Genomic DNA, 17,333 nt, shown 5'->3' with positions numbered 1-17,333 from the left:
TCTCAGCCAGTCCTTTCCTGGCACTTGGTGCCATCTAGTGGCTAACTGTAGAATCTATGCTCATACTTACAGAACATTCTGGAAAATTGAGCAACGTAGAAAGCAAAAACACTTACTTGTCAATTCCCTGAGAAGGGCTTCCTGAAGTCGCTTGGGAGGGCAAGGTAATGACTGGCACAGTATGACATGAGTCAAAATGTATTTCTTGCTCTGTTGGCAGCTGTGACAGAAATTAGAAGTCATTAAAGAATCTCAAATTACCTCTCACTGTACCCCCAGTGTGAATGATTTACTAGAAATGATACTCAACAAAAAGTGTCCTTGAATAAACGGGTAATACCGATTTGGTATTTGCTTCCCTCTCAGAGCATTTCTCTGGGCCCCAAGCTATAAGCAGAGCCAAAGATAACAATCTATGACCTGGCTGGTCAGGAGATCATAAAACCTACTTGTAGAATTCAGGTGCAGCTGGTAGTGACCTGAGGGCATCCGGGCCCTAAGATCACTGAGAGGTGTAATTGCTAACAGCAACTACATATGCTGTAAGATATGTAAGATATCTGTTACAGATATGTAACATATCTGTAAGAAATTTAAGATAACCCCTGGTGTCTCAGGTGTTTGAAGTCCTCCTGGGAGGTACAAGATATTGTAAACAATCATATGCAATCTGTACTTTAACAGAAAGTTTAAATTACTTGTTACAGGAATGTAGGGGAGACAAGCAGGATCACAAAGGAAGTTGCTTAAAGCTGGCATTCTGAACCTTTAGCCATTAAAGAAGAATGGGCCACAAATGCAGTCATTGAGACCAAGAGCATCAGCAGATTCCTAAACACAAATTACAGAATTTCAGAAACTCTAGGAGTGAGGCCCAGTAATCAATGTTTTTACAAGCCCTGCAGATGATTCTGGGAACCAGATTCTGAGAACCAATGGTTAAGAACAAGCTTTTAACTGCCCTGAAAAACCTTAAAGGGTGTTAGACACTATTAATAAACTCATGGAGGAAACTGATTTATATAACATAGGTTTCCTTCTTTTTTAAAAACATACAAAGGTGCCTTAGATTTTCCACTTATGATTAAATGAAAAGAAGGGGATGTATTTGCCTTTACTTCTTGGCTTTTAGAGAATGCTGTCTTGATGAAGTCCAGTCTCCAGAGTAGCTCAATAGTCCTGTGGACATTGAGATGGAAATGAGAGGTTTAGAAACAGAAAAATACTCCACCTCAATCTTAAGCACAGAAATTAAAATAGCAATGGGATACCATTTTTCAACTAACAAATTAGCCAAGACCAAGAATAATAATATGCATCACTGGTGGGGTGGGGAGATACATTCCTGGTGCAAACACAAGGTACCATAACCCTTTTTTAAATTATTTTTATTAACATATCATGTATTATTTGCCCCAGGGGTACAGGTCTATGAACTATCAGGCTTACACATTTCACAGCACTCACCATAGCCCATACCCTCCCCGATGTCCATAACCCTACCATTATCTTTCTGATAATGCAAAATCAAAAGCCTTAAAAAATGTGGGTATCTTTGACTCAGCAATTCCACTTCTGGACATACAGTTTAGAAATAATTAATGATATATGCAATAATGTATGTATAAAGATACTAATGTGCATTTATTAAAAATTTAAAAATTAAAAACAACTTAACAGGCAGAGGACTTGTATCAGAGAAATGGTTTGGGCTGCCTGAGTGGCTCAGTCAGCTAACTGTCTGCCTTTGGCTCAGGTCATGATCCCGGTGTCCTGGGATCAAGTCCCACATCAGGTTCCCTGCTCAGTGGGGAGTCTGCTTCTCCTTCTGCCTGCCTCTTCCCCTGCTTGTGCACTCTCTTGCAAATAATAAAGTCTTAAAAAAATGGTTCATATGAATGGGAAGAAATCAGAGAGGGAGATAAACCATGAGAGACTCTGGATTCCAGGAAACAAACTGAGGGTTACAGAAGGGAGGGAGGTGAGGGGATACAGTAACTGGGAGATAGGTATTAAGGAGGGCATGTATTGGGATGAGCACTGGGCGTTATATCCAACTAATGAATCATTGAACACTACATCAATAACTAATGAACACTACATCAAAAACTACTGATGTGCTGTATGTTGGCTAACTGAACATAATAAAAAAAAATGGGTCATCCAACAGAACATTTTTAAAAAGTCACACCGTACAAGATTATTTTTCCAGTTTTTAAAAGGAAGATTTATTTAACAAGTTTCACTTAGTACAATACATCTAATGGAAATCACAATACAAGGAAAGATTTAAATCAAAGCCTCAGAATCTCATACAAACAACATGACCAAACTCCTAAGGTATTGGTATTACATCTCAAAACTGTCCCAGATCTTTAAAAAAAAAAAAAAAAAGTAAAAGTGTACACTCACGTGCCTTACAGGATATTAAACCAAAAAGCTAGAATTAACAAACATGCCAAATGTTTTCACTTTGAATCGTAGACACAGCTCCTATATTTGTTTTACAGAAAAGCATGTTTCTCAACACGCGTCCAAAGTTTTCAATGTATTGTGGTATAAGAGCAACATTTAACATAAGTGAAACTGCTTTAACCTAAATACGCTTACTGCTTAGGTACACTCCTACAACATAACTAACTTGAGGAAAGCTGAAAATTGTTTTAACAGTTATGGTCAATACTGAACGTTGTTATTATACCCTAGATGAATGTTTCAGTGTTCGAAATTACTGAGCTTGAAGTTGTAAAACCTTGACTTCCACTTTACAGTAAGCATGAATCACAAGCCTGTAATGCAAAACTGTTAAACTTAATTTTTTGTTTTCTTTATAAAAAGGAAAGAAAGAAAGAAAGAAAAAGAAAGAGAAAGCTGACCAAGAGTGATCAGAATCAATGATATTTCCCATTTACCAATCATACTGGATATACTAGACATCACTCTCATTCTACAACTCCCAAAAATGCAGAGCTTTTATTTCTGTAATAGGTGTTTATTGTTCCTTCACCTAAGCGAGGTTTGACTGATAGTCACTGGAGTTTTCCTGCAGAACTTGGTCGTATCCACTCATACTGCTCTGACCACCGTAACCACCTCCGTAGCCACCACTCAGCTGCTGACTAGCAGGACCCCCATAACTAGACTGGTTGGATAAGCCCATCCCTCCCATCATTTGACTACCATAAGCACCGCCACTTGCCCCTGCTGTAGAATTCAAAAAGAGTTCTACATAGCTGTGGTCATATGCGCCCCCACTTGTTCCTGCAGTAGAATTCAAGAAGAGCTCCACATATCTGTGTTGCATATTAGCCTTGTCTTTTGCCATTGCTGCCACAGCATCTTCGTGGGTAGCAAATTCAACATCTGCCTCACCAGTAACTCGGCCATCGGGTCCAATTTCAATGTGCACTCTCATGGGGTTAAGAGGTGAGAAAAAATTGTAAATATCATTCTCAGTGGCTCTGTAAGGTAATCCCCTCATGTGTACACAGTGCCCTGTGGTGCTCTGGAAACTGGACCCACCATCTCCGTATCTATGATCAGACATTCCTGAAAAACAGTAATTGAGGTCTCTTCCAAATCTATCAGACCCAAAGCCATACCCATCATTATAGCCACCATAGTCATCATAGCCTCCGTACCCTCCACCATAGGCACCACGCCTCATCCTTTCAAACCCTGCCCCTCTGCCAATACTATTATACCCTCTGCCAGCCCCCGGCCTATCATAGGGACCTGGCCGCTGCATCGCCATGAGCTTTCGAGGGGGGTCGTAGTGGGTTCGGACTTCAGCTCGGCTACTCTTGAAGATTTCAATGTACCTGTGCCCTATTCTTTCCTTGTGTTTCTTTAAGGCCTTTTCAGCTATCTCCTGTGAAGCAAACTGCACAAATGCCTCCCCTGTGCTCCGCCCCTGAAAGTCCACCGGCAGTGTCATCCCATTTGGCACAATTTCCAACCCAGAAAAGAACTGAACAATCTCTTCCTTGCTACAGCCAAATGGGAGTCCTCTAAGCCGGACGAAGCCATCGTTGGCAGTATCGGGACTATTCGGACCTGTATGCTTCAACACCCAATCCATTTCAACACTGTTGGACTTGAAAACTTCAACGTATCTGTGTCCCATGGTTTCTCTGTCCTTCTTCAAAGCCAGTTTCACTTCATCTTCAGATTCAAGTTCGACAAATGCTTCACCACTTGGTCTGCCTTCTCTGGTGTAGATGAAACGAATACCTGATGTGCCATTTTGGATTTTACAATCAGAAAAGAAGCGCATCACTTCATCAGCTGAGCAGGACCAGGGTAGGCCCCTGACCTTCACCACGAACCCCTCCCTGCCTTCTGTGCTCAGCATCATGGTGACTGTTGGGCTCTTATTGGCAAGCTTGGCTCAATGCGATTTTGGTGTAGCTGAAAAAAATTAGAAGACTACTGTCATGGAAAAATGTTCACAGTACAGTAAGAGAAAAAAGCAAACTAGTACTGTAAAACTCACATGTATTAATTTTTTCTAAAACATTCATATAAATAAAAAGACTACACCAAATTTTTATTTTGTTTATGCAAACATTATTTACTCAATACCTATTATGTGTTGGATACCATTAACAGTTGTTATTTCTGGGCAGTAGGATTATGGGAACTTTTTGACTAAAGGAATATTTTCTTTGGACATTTCTGTATATTCTAAGTTTTCTACACTGAACACATATTAACATCACGTATATTCTAAGTTTTCTACACTGAACATATATTAACATCACAGTCAGAACATAAAAGCATAAAAACTAACAGGAACAAAATCACTGGAAGATGTGAACAAATACAAGATGGTTATCCCTGATTACATAAAAATGAAAAACTTCATTACATCAAAGGTAAGATTCAACAGAATTAAAAGACAATACAAAACAATACACCTGAAAAAATACTTACACCAATACATCACTATCCTTATTATATGAAAAACTTATGCCAATTAGTAAAATCACGGAAATATTAAGGCCTAAGAGATAAATGGAAAAAAGACATTATGGGTAATTCACACTTTCCTTTTATATTTTTTAACTGCAAAGTCCAGTACTTGTCTTTGGGATACAAGCATCAATAAGCCCAGAAAGGGTTTATGCTCCTACAGGGGCATTATACATCTTTACTAAAGACAAACGGGCAAATAAACAGTATCCCTGCTATGACAAAATTCTGGGCAAGGTGAAAAGGTGGTATAAAACAGGGACTAATTGGTCAATTCTAACAGTTGGCACAGAACTGTTAAATAAAACAGACTCACCAGTTCAGGGATCCACAAGTAAATTTTAAAAATTATGGATGGAGCATAAAACAGGATGAGGCTCGGTGAGAGGTAAGGCTGGCAAGGCAGACATAAGATCCCAAATACCTTACTTGATAGACAAACACTAAGGCCCTTCTAAGGATTTTTAAACAGGGGAGTGAGGACAGGGGAGTGAGGGTAGGGGAATGGGTAAGGGAGTGAGGAGAGGGAAGTGGGCAGGGGAGTGAGGGGAGGGAAGTGATGTAATCAAAGCCCTTTCAAATAATAGATCACCCTGGCAACAGTGTGGAACTCAAACAGAGGGGGCTGGTATGACACCAGCAAGATCAGCTAGAAACCTAGTCACTTTGAGGGAGACATAAGGGATTCACCTAAGGCAACAGCAGTTTTTTTTTGTTTGCCTTTTTAAAGATTTTATTTATTTATTTGACAGACAGAGATCACAAGTAGGCAGAGAGAGAAGAAGGGAAGCAGGCTCCCTGCTGAGCAAAGAGCCCGATGCGGGGCTCGATCCCAGGACCCTGGGATCATGACCCGAGCCGAAGGCAGAGGCTTAACCCACTGAGCCACCCAGGCGCCCCTTGTTTGCCTTTTTAAGATCTTATTTGACAGAGAGAGAGAGAGAGCATGCGAGCTCAAGCAGGGGGAGCAGCAGGCAGAGGGACAAGAAAAAGCAGGGTTCCCACTGAGCAAGGACCCACCCTCCCCCATCAGGACCGGAGAAGGCAGAGGCTTAACCAGCTGAGCCACACAGGCACCCTAAGACAACAGTAGTTTTAAAAAAGGAGAGTGCTGGGGTGGCTCAGTGGGTTAACTGGCTGCCTTCAGCTCTGGTCATGATCTCTGGGTTCTGGAATGGAACCTCGCCTGGTCAGGTTCTCTGCTCGATGGGGAGTCTGCTTCTCCCTCTCCCTCTATCCTACCCCCCCCACCCCTGCCCGCTTGTGCACGCACTCTCTCTCTCAAATAAACAAAATCTTAAAAAATATAAAGTAAAAATTTATAAAGAAAGCAGTGGATTCTGCGGTACTTGATAACAGATTAAATACAGGGGAAATATAGATGTGAGGATACAGGAGAGTTGTCTAGGAAATGTTCAAACCTCATCAATCATCAGAATTCCAAGTCAAAACCAGAATTAATAAATACTTTTCACCCACAAAGATAATAAAAATTAAACAGTAAGGATAAGCCAATGCTAATATTCAGGGTTCTTGAAAACTCCTAGAAGAGTGAAAGTAGATACAATATTTCTGGAAAGCAATCTGGAAACATGTATCACACTTTTTGATACAGTAAATCCAGATTATGTGCCCTAAGAGATGACGTGAAATTCGAAGATTTATGGAGCTCTATATTCTTCAAAAGGTATTTTATTAAGAAAGATTACTTATTTAAAAATTTTAATTTTAAAATTATACAAATTTTAATACTTAATTGTAAAATTATACAAATATTTAATAACATGAGGAAATACATATGCGATAATCTTATGAACCAAAATCATGGCTGCATCATAATCTCAACTAGGTAGAAAAATATATATATATGTTCACATATCCTTTGAACCTACTAAAATTCCTTCCAGGAACCTGGTCAACAGAAATACTCATATTATGTTCATTGCTACTGCACTGTTAGTAATGGCTGAAAATTAGGAACCTAACTATTCATCAATAGGGAAACGGTTGAATGAATTACAATATACTGTATCCTTGAAATGGAATCCTATGCAGCTGTTAAGGAGAAAGATCTGCCCTGACCTAGGAAGATTTCCAAAATGTATTAAATAAAATGTGCATAGTTATGATCCTACTTATTTTAAAATATAAGCGTGCATGTATTATGCATGCAAATACACAGAAGATCTGAAAGCACATAATACAAATCTGTTTTCTGAGAAAACAGGAACTAGAGGGTAGAGTGAGGTAAATTTTCACTTTTTACCCAAGATACTTCTTTACAGTTTGAATTTTTAAAAATCACTGTCATTGGAACAAAATGTTAGAAAAATATATATATACATGGGGAATGCAGCAAATGTTAATAGTGGCAGGTTTCTGGCTTTTTCAATGTTATTTTTTCAATTTCTTGTGCATTCTTAATTTTCTGTACACATTAATTTTATTTTAGCAAAAAATTAAATTTAAATGTTTGCTCTTATAAAGTTTTCTAATTTTGTATATGTGGATTTCTTATGGTCTGGAAACACTGGACCTCTTGGAAAGTACAAAGTGTAATAATTGCCATAAAACTACACTGAGGAGTCAACAAACATTTATTAATTGCCTATTATATGCCTGGCACACTGCATCTACAAATAACAGTCTCCCTATAAACCATCTTCAGGCTTGAATGATTTATGGACTGGTTTTCTGCATGCCTGAAGCACTCTAGAAATTAACATCCCCTCTATAGTGGCAGGGAGGTTCTGCTTCATTACTGTATCTCCTGGGAAGGCCACCTAAGTTGCTAAAGTAGAAACCAGGATTCCATTTGTGGGTTAAGAAACTGTATTTATATGTGTGTTATACACATACTTTTTATACACCAAAATGCTGAGTACCTATCTCCCGGTGACTGATTACGTGTAATTTTAAAAAAATTTATAGTATACTGTTACTTTTTGAATGTCCAAAACTGAACATGTAGATTGTTATGATAAGTAGAAAAATAGACGTTATTTAAATGTTCAATTTAGTAGTAACATTTACTGAGCGCCTCGCCTCTGTCAGGCACGCAGCATCTGCCTAGATGTGACTCTACAGATACAGTTCACTTGGTGCCTCCCCCTACAGACCGACAATCTGTGGGAACTAAGTGCCTGAATGGATGGACCGGCACTCCAGCCACTGGTCTCAATATTTGTTTTTCCTAATCCAGGGACGTGGTTTTCAAGCGTTTTCACCTCAGAGTTTCTCTTAAGGGTCCCCTGAGACCCGCCCAGACAGACAGATATACAAAAACACACACACAGTCACGAACGTCCACCATTTCCCCACCAGGCGCAGCAGAAGCGGCTTCCCGGCACTGGGCCCGGGGGGGGGGGGGGGGGGTGGAGAAGGGAGGGGGAGCGGGGGAGGGGAAAGCAGGGAACGAAAAAGGCGGAGGCGGCCCGCGGATCTTACTTTAGTCTTCAGCATCACCACCCTCGGGCCCCCAGTTCCCACCCACACACCAACCTCTAAAGATACCGGATAATTTTCCTCCTTCTTCCCTCAAACGGCTATAGCGAGACGGTAGACGACGACCAGAACTACTTCTGCTCACGTAAGCGACTGATCACGTGATCGCCTACGTCATGTGAGATCTCAGTCACGTGAGCAACTCTCGGCTCAGACTCGGGATCTCTAAAGTGCCGCACTTCCTTCTGGTATAGAAATAGGGCGGGCCAATATCGAGAAAGGCAGAGTGTGATTGGTTGCGGTGCGTTTTACGTGACTGATCATTGGTCCGCCTCTGGGGATAACCGTCCCAGTTGCCTGAGAAACAATAACGTCAGTATTTAATAACTCACCGGTGATTGGTCCGCTTCTAAAGTTAAACTTAAAAGCCCAGATTACCGGTGGAAATTTGTTCTGTGTTACGGTGGCGATGAAGCTGAAAAGCCCAGTGCCGCAGTCAGGCTTCCTGCTGGCACTTGGCTTCCTGGCCCTGGTTCTCTGGAGCTTCCATGGTGCCAGGACCCTGGATAATGGCTTGGCGATGACTCCTACCATGGGCTGGCTGCACTGGGAGCGCTTCATGTGCAACACTGACTGCCAAGAAGAGCCGGATTCCTGTATCAGGTATGAGAGATATTGAGTAACCCCTTGCATTCGCCTTTCCGTGAGTTCATTTTCTCTGTTTGGGAGGATGGAGGGCCGCAGAGAGAACATTTGAGCCTGAGGGAGGGCCCCCCTACTGCTGCTGCTTTTTTATCCCCAGCAAACTGCCCTGGTTGGAAACGAGAACTAAACTTTCTCTGGCGTGACCCCTCTTGCGGTAGGAGTCGGGTCAACAGCCCCTGCTTCTCCATCTCTCCGTGATGGATCACCCAACTAGGAAATTGATCCATTCACCATCCAGTTCTGTTCAGGCCCTTCTTGTGAACCGCTGTTCTGCCTCTGTCTGCCACGCACTGGTAGTGACCACAGCTGGGGTGAGTAGGAGAGACAGAGGACTAAGACACGTACGTGCTGTTTCTTCTGCTTTTGGGGCCAAGGGTTCCTTGGCTGTAACTGGAGGAAGTTTAGAGGAACCAGGGAGTCTCTGAAATACCCCACTCCCAGCCACCCTAGCCAGTGGCATCTGGCAAGAAGATTGACCTGGAGGAACTTTATGAAGGTTTCCCCTGCTGTTCAAAAGTTGAGTGTTCCATAAGCGGAAATGGCTTAAAGTGAAGAATTACCATTAATTTATATGAAAAATTTTTTGAGCATTCCCAGGCCCAAAATATAACCTCTCTTGGTTTTGATGCACAAAATAAATGAAGATAAATCACAGATGCTTCAGACACAGTTCAAAGCTGTGGTGGCTCAATACAGGGATGCTGAATGTACTTCCCATCACATATTTCTTTTTGTCTTTTCCTTTTTTTTCTAAGCAGTGGTGGGTTTATTTTTATATGTGGTAATAAAACTAATGCATGAAAACTGCAAAAAAATGTAGATAGTGAAGAAAAGTATAATGAAAATGAAGTTTTCCTGGCACAGAATAAGCACTTCACAAATGCAAATTATATATATATAACTTATTTAAGCAACCTCCTCTTTTTTTTTTTTTTTTTTTTAGATTTATTTATTTGACAGATAGAGATTACAAGTAGGCAGAGAGGCAGGCAGAGAGAGAGAGAGGAGGGAGCAGGCTCTGCGCTAAGCAGAGAGCCCGATGCGGGGCTCGATCCCAGGACCCTGGGATCATGACCTGAGCTGAAGGCAGAGGCTTTAACCCGCTGAGCCACCCAGGCGCCCAAGCAACCTCCTCTTGATAGATATTCAAGCTCTTCAAAAATTTTTTTTATTATTGTGAAGCTGTGTTAACCATCCTTTTACATTGTAAGATTCTTTCCTAAAAGTGTAATTACTGGATCCAAAGGTATGTTACATATCAAACTATTTTGTTACATATCAAACTATCCTCCCCACGAGTTTTACAAATGTACGTCCCCAAGAACAGTGTATGAGAATGTCTATTTCCCCACACCCTGGCCAACGCTGCATTTTTGTCAGTCTTTTAAAACTTTGCCAATCTGATGTTTTTATTTCCACTTAATTATTTTTAGTTGAAATGTTTTGGGTTTGGTTTTGGGGTTGTGTGTGTATGGGTGTTTGGTCTATCATATATTATGAAAATGGTGGTTCCAACTTATGTTGGCTTTTATGATTTCTGGCTCTGGCATCATGTTGAGAAAGTCTTTACCTACCTAAAGATAATATAGTCACCTACATTTTCTAGTAGTTTTTTTTTTTAATGGATTTTTAAAATATTTAAACGTTAATCCACCTGGACCTTATTTTCCTATAAGGAAAGCCACATTTGATATATATTAAATTCCTGGGATACCTGGTTGACTCAGTCGGTTAAGGGTCTACCTTCAGCTCAGGTGAGGATCCCAGAGTCAGTGAGGAGCCTGCTTCTCCCTCTCCGTCTGCCCCTCCACTCCTCGTGCACCTGTGCATGTGCTCTCACTCTTTCTCTCAATAAATAAATAAAATCTTTAAAAATATGTATATACTAGATTCCATGGTACCAGATGGCTGGAAGGATCTCTTTCAGAACTTTCTCTTTAATTCCATTGATTTGTGTATTCTAATGCTACTGGTACTGTACCAGCTTCATTTATCTTTTGTAGAATGTTCATATGTTTTATCTCTCAGGTGAAGTTTTGAACCATGTTGCCAAGTTCCTTAAAAAGTCCTTTTTGGGGGGGGGGCACCTGGGTGGCTCATTGGGTTGAGCCTCTGCCTTTGGCTCAGGTCATGATCTCAGGGTCCTGGGATGGAGCCCTGCATTGGGCTCCCTGCTTGGCAGGGAGCCTGCTTCCCCCTCTCTTTCTGCCTGCCTACTTGTGATCTCTCTCTCTGTCAAATAAATAAATAAAATCTTTTATTAAAAAAGTCCTTTTGGGGTTTGTTCAGGATTTTGTTAAATGTATAAGAGATGCCTGGGTGTCTCAGTAGGATTAAGCATCCTACTTTTGATCTCAGCTGAGGTCTTGATCTCAGGGTGGTGAGTTCAAGCCCCATGTTGGGCTCCACACTAGCGTGGAGGCTCTTTTAAACAATGTATAAAGTGTGTTTTAATATTGAGTTTTCTTATCCCAGAGCAAAATAACATCTCTCCATTTACTGAAATCATTTGGGAACATCATAGTTTTATTCATATGGATCCTGCACATGTCTTAAATTTATCTCTAGGTGTTTTAGGTTTTTCTGTTGTTTTTTTTTGGTTGCTCTTGTGCATGGTATCTTGTTGTTGTTGTTTTTCCAAACAGGTTATTGTTAATATCTAAGAAACTGTTGATTATAGTAACTTTGTTGTTTCTTACTTTACTGAACTTTCTTAGTTCTAATTATCTTTTCAATTTCATGTATTTCTCATTCCTAATTGTTTGAGGTTCTTAGGGTGGAAGTATTTGGCCAGGGGGAAATTAAAAAAAGGCCCCAGTCCATTTTACCTTGCTGATTACTACTGAACTGGGTAGTAACTGGGTTGAAAAAAAAACTTGGAAAAGCCAAAGATGCCTTATTATTTGTTCAATGAATTACAACAATTTTTGGAATTTCTCTTTCAGTGAGGAGCTCTTCATGCAGATGGCAGAACTCATGGAGTCAGATGGCTGGAAGGATGTAGGTTATCAGTACCTCTGCATTGATGACTGTTGGATGGCTCCCAAAAGGGATTCAAAAGGCAGACTTCAGGCAGACCCTAAACGCTTTCCAAGTGGGATCCAAGGCCTTGCTGATTATGTGAGTTTACAGATAATGCTCTTTCATTCAGGAGACTGTAAGCACTTTTGTACAGAAGCTTATTCAGAAAAACTGAGAAAGTAAAATAGCATCTATTATCTGAATATCAAATTGTAAGGCTTCTCAGATGGAATTTTCATTCCATCAAGGATCCCCAGATCCTTGTTTTTCAGTAGCTCTTGAGGCCAGTCTTGAAGAAGTTCTCCTTTTGCTGAAACCACTGAATTCTCTAGGAGGAAAAGGGAACTTGGTTCTTGACATATGTGCATATATTTCCGTATGCTTTGTGAAGCTATTACAATTGTAAGTATAAAGTAGAAGACAGAAGGAATATATTCTGGAAATTAAGGAGTAACAGAGCTGGATGCTAGTTAAAGGCAATGAAGACAGATGTGTTCAGTACTACTGTAATAAGGGAAAGAGCCAAGATCAATTTCAAATACAACAAAGATGAGTGGGGCTTTATAGTCAATGAGCAGTCTTGAGGGGGTCAGTGGATGGAAAATTACCAAGAGGAGACATCAAAGACAAGAGGATTCTCTCTAAAGGTAGGCAGGCCAAGGAGTTAGACATGAAGAGCAGGGGGGTGAGGAACTTGATTAGATATCAAGGGTAAGGCGATGACTTAGCAGGATTCTTGCTGAAACAGTGTGAGACCTACTTGAGAAGAGGGCACAGAGGAGCCTAAGGTATGGTCATGGTGAGAGTCTGTGTCCCGATAATTGTATCACTGCCATGGAAAGGTAACTTTTAGAATCCCATTAGAAAAAGATAAGAGTGATAGCTTTCCCTTTAGTTCTGTATCATAACTTATATATGTAGTTTTAACTCAGCAGCATTGGAGACTTTGTCTCCCAGCTAACTCATCTGGATAATTTTGGGGGTTTGTGAAAAAAGCCCCTGATACGTAGTGAAATATACTTATCTGTGCCCCCAGCCTAGAGTGGTTCTCTCTAATTCATGATTGCCCTTCTATCGTGGTGATGCTTTTCTCTCATTTCAGGTCCATAGCAAAGGACTGAAGCTAGGAATTTATGCGGATGTTGGAAATAAAACCTGTGCAGGCTTCCCTGGGAGTTTTGGACACTATGACATTGATGCCAAGACCTTTGCTGACTGGGGAGTAGATCTGCTAAAATTTGATGGTTGTTACTGTGACAGCGTGGAACATTTGGAAAAAGGTATGATTTACCCATGAGCAAAGGAAAGAACTTGGAGGCCAGGGTAACTGGAGCATTCCAAAGAGCTCATCATCACATTTTAAATGCTTAGTCACAACACTGGAAATAATTATTCTCAATGTGCCAGAGCTCCTAACTCTTTTCTTTCAGTTTGTCCATGCATTCCTTCATGCATGCATGTAAAATCCATACATGCCTAATCATGGCTTATAATGTGCACGGTTCATTCAGGAGGGCTCCAAGTTCATTACAAATAGTAATCATAACTTTCCATAACATCACTTGGGAAAGCATCTGGAATGTCAGTTCCAGAGAAAAGAGCATCTACTTTCCTCCCTTTCCTCAGTGTATGCACCATCCCACACTACCTCCTGAGAACAATCCCAGCAGTCTGGGAGGTACTAAACACAATTTAATCACAGAGCAGCCACCCATCACTGCTCCTGGTTTAAAATATAACCACGGCCCTTCCAGGCAGCCTCTTTTTAAAATATACAATGCCAGCTGGAAATTCCCTTCTTTCCCTTATTTTCCCCATTGTTTTCTCATACAGGTTATAAGCATATGTCCTTGGCCCTGAACAGGACTGGCAGAAGCATTGTGTATTCCTGTGAGTGGCCCCTTTATATGTGGCCTTTTCGTAAGGTGAGCTAGTGAGCACACAGTCCAACAGAGCCTTGCTGATAGATTTTCAGAACTTGAGAACAAAGGAGACTGAAGGGTCTCCTTCAAAATCCAGTCTTATTTAACAGGCTCATCCTACAATCTCTCTCAGGATCCAGCCACTTCTCACCCTCTCCCCTGCTGTAATTGAATTCTAATCTAGGAAATCAGTCATTTTTTATTCTTCCTTTTGTCCTGCAGTTCACAGCCTGTTCGCCAGCAGTCCTATCAGTACTATCTACAAAACACATCCCGAATCAGCCCACTTCTTTCCATCTCTGTTGCATTCACCCTGGTCTTCCAGCCACTATCGTCTCTGCTCAGCCTAGTCCATCTCCACCATCCTGCCATCAGTTTTCCAAGCAGCACCACAGTGACCTTGTTAAAATGTAAATCCTATCACTCCCCTGCTGAAAAAAGCCTTAACTGGCTTCTCATTGCATTTGGAATAAAATCACACTCCACTGATGTGGTCCTGGCCTGCCTCCAGCCTCCCCTCCCTCTTTCCATGACTGCACTGGGTTTTCTTTCTTTCCCTCAAACACACAAGCCTGCTGCTGCCCCAGGGACTTTACACTTGCATTTTGTTTTCTGCCTGGTACATTCTTCCTCCAAGATTTTTAAATGGCTGTCTCCTTTTAACATTTAAGTCTCAAACCAAATGCTACATATTCAAACAGCTCTTGTGTACTCTAAAATAGCCCTCTATCCATTTATTCTTTATCACATTGATCAGCTGAATTTCCTTGTAAGAACTTAGCACTGTATGGAATTATTTGTTTACTGGCTTATTGTCTGTCTCCCCCACTAGAATGTAAGCTCCAGGAGGGCAGGGACCTTGTCTGACTTTATCACTGTATCTCTAGCTTATGGTAAGTGTTTAATAATTACTTATAAAATGAATCCCTGTTCTTTCCTTCTAATCTCTGCAAAATACTCTCCCCTTTCTCAGCATCGTAAACCTGATATTCTCTCTCCCTATCTACAAACTTGTATTCGCTCCATTAACAAATTATGTACCTTGGATTCAGATTGCCTTATCCTATGCTTATTTGTCCTATGTAATTTTGCAGCCTTTATTCTTACTTATACAGATCATTTTAATTATTTGATTATGGAAGTGATACATGTCCATTTTAAGAAAGTATGAATATCCAGTAAGTTGTGAAAAAAGTTAAAATCTTCATAATCCCAATACTTAGTTACCATTTGGCAAATTTCCAGCATAAACAGTGTTAAAGCCATTTTAAGGAGAGATTTTAAGTTATATGGCCTACTTCTGAAGCAGACTTCTTACAGTGAAATTCCATTGTAATAGGGATTTAGCTCTTCTCATAGGATACCTTTAATCTGTACATTAAAGAGGCTGGAGGTGCCTCCTTTAAATTTGACTGTTTTCATGTTGCAAGAGTGGTAGTAGAAAGTAAATAGAAGAGTGATGTCTGTTTTCACAGCCCAATTACACAGAAATCCGACAGTACTGCAATCACTGGAGAAATTTTGAGGACGTTTATGATTCTTGGCAAAGTGTAAAGAGTATCTTGGCCTGGACATCTTCTAACCAGAAGAGAATTGTTGATGTCGCAGGACCAGGGGGTTGGAATGACCCAGATATGGTAAGAACCTGAGCCCTCCTTGTTCAAGCCCATGCAGTGGACCTGTTTCCTATTTGATTTTTCAAGGTAAATCAGAAGGGAAAATTCCTGGAAGCAGGCCTTACCTGAGAATACTCAGAGCAGGGTGCCATAGAAAGTGGCTTATGTCTAGGTAACTTTGAAAATGTTTCATCTTTTTAATTTAAATTCTTGCTCTTCTTTGTCCCAGTTAGTGATTGGTAACTTTGGCCTCAGCTGGGATCAGCAGGTAACTCAGATGGCCCTGTGGGCTATCATGGCCGCTCCGTTACTCATGTCCAATGACCTCCGACACATCAGCCCTCAAGCCAAAGCCCTCCTTCAGAATAAGGATGTAATTGCCATCAACCAAGACCCCTTGGGCAAGCAGGGGTACCGGCTTAGAAAGGTACAGTAAATAATGTTCTATGGGAGAAAATAGGAATTGGCCAGGAACTTACTCTTGTCTTCTAGTCTACATTTTATCCAAATGTTTGTGCATTTTAAGATGGAATGGCTTTATGCCCAAGTACCACCGTTGTCCTGGGCCTAAATCTGTTAAATAAGAGGATGTGCACTCATCTTTTGAGAGTATTTCTTTTAATCTTCATGTTATAATCAGTAATGAGGCTCCTTTTTTTGCTGACCATTACCTTATTTCCAAAGCATGCTGTAGGATTTTAATTTTTCCCAGAAGTGCTCAGTAGTTCTGACAATAATACTGAATGCCACTACCAACAAGGCAGCTTCTTGCTGTTACCAAGCTCTCACACCTATTTTCTTGGCTTACTTTTCAGGAAGACAACATTGAAGTGTGGGAACGCCCCCTCTCAGATTTAGCGTGGGCTGTGGCTATGGTAAACCTGCAGGAGATCGGTGGACCTCGTTTTCATACCATCTCTATTGCTTCCCTGGGTCAGGGGCTGGCCTGTATTCCTAACTGCATGATCACACAGCTCCTGCCTGAGAAGAGAGAGCTTGGGCTTTATCAGTGGACTTCAGATTTAAAGACCAAGATAAATCCCACAGGCACCGTTTTACTTCAGCTGACAGCGACCTAGACTACACTAAAAAACCTTCTTTAAAATGTATTTTGTTGTGGCTCCTGTGGCTCATTGATTAAGTGTTTGACTCTGTCTCAGCTCAGGTCTTTATCTCAGAGTCATGAGTTTAAGTCCCTACTTCAAAAGGAAAAAAATGTGTGTTTTGTTGCCACACTGACTTCCATTCCCACTTTAGCAGTCCTTTCCTTCAATAAAATTTTCCACAGTGAACCTTAAGAAAAACTTGAAAAGGTATCTCTAAACATTTTGAGGAAAGGCTTTTGAAACAAATTGCTAAATAATAGCTGTAATTTATTGGGCACTATAGTATGTGCCAGGTACTGTTCTAGATATATGAACTGTCGAGCCATTTGAATCCTCACCAACAGAGGCAGGTACTTATCCACTAAAGAATTATAGGCAAGATTTCAGCCCAGACTTTTAACCCTTAACTACCTACTGAGGTGCTTGGATGGCACTCTTTAAGTATAATCTTAGCCCAAAGGGAAGACAAAAACAAAGCTACTTTAATTGAAGGGCAAAAAAAATACCCCAGCAGGAATAACCTACAGAGGCAACCCAAGAGACCG

At 40.9% G+C, this 17,333-nt stretch overlaps 2 protein-coding genes across 3 annotated transcripts; one reads left to right on the top strand and one right to left on the bottom strand.

Moving 5' to 3' along the window:
* Positions 1-2,379: 2,379 nt before the first annotated feature.
* Positions 2,380-8,608, bottom strand: HNRNPH2 (heterogeneous nuclear ribonucleoprotein H2). 2 transcript variants are annotated; one of them, XM_045996290.1, is made up of 2 exons: positions 8,476-8,608; positions 2,380-4,410 (listed from the first exon to the last, which is right to left on the bottom strand). In XM_045996290.1, the coding sequence occupies exon 2, from the start codon at positions 4,355-4,357 to the stop codon at positions 3,008-3,010; it is 1,350 nt and encodes a 449-aa protein (XP_045852246.1). In that variant the 5' UTR covers positions 4,358-4,410; positions 8,476-8,608; the 3' UTR covers positions 2,380-3,007. The 2 variants fall into 2 exon arrangements, with proteins under 2 accessions (XP_045852246.1, XP_045852247.1); XM_045996291.1 differs by having other exon boundaries at positions 8,488-8,597.
* A 232-nt stretch (positions 8,609-8,840) lies between these two features.
* On the top strand, positions 8,841-16,791 carry GLA (galactosidase alpha). The gene is made up of 7 exons (XM_045994508.1): positions 8,841-9,081; positions 12,069-12,243; positions 13,247-13,424; positions 13,978-14,069; positions 15,542-15,703; positions 15,912-16,109; positions 16,498-16,791. Exons 1-7 carry the CDS (start codon positions 8,888-8,890, stop codon positions 16,759-16,761), a joined length of 1,263 nt encoding a protein of 420 aa, XP_045850464.1. The 5' UTR covers positions 8,841-8,887; the 3' UTR covers positions 16,762-16,791.
* The last annotated feature ends 542 nt before the right edge of the window (positions 16,792-17,333 follow it).

This window comes from Meles meles, chromosome X (genome assembly GCF_922984935.1).
Source record: "Meles meles chromosome X, mMelMel3.1 paternal haplotype, whole genome shotgun sequence".
Lineage (NCBI taxonomy): Eukaryota > Metazoa > Chordata > Mammalia > Carnivora > Mustelidae > Meles > Meles meles.
Note: the sequence above shows the minus strand (reverse complement) of the source record. Positions and strands in the feature narration are given on the sequence as shown.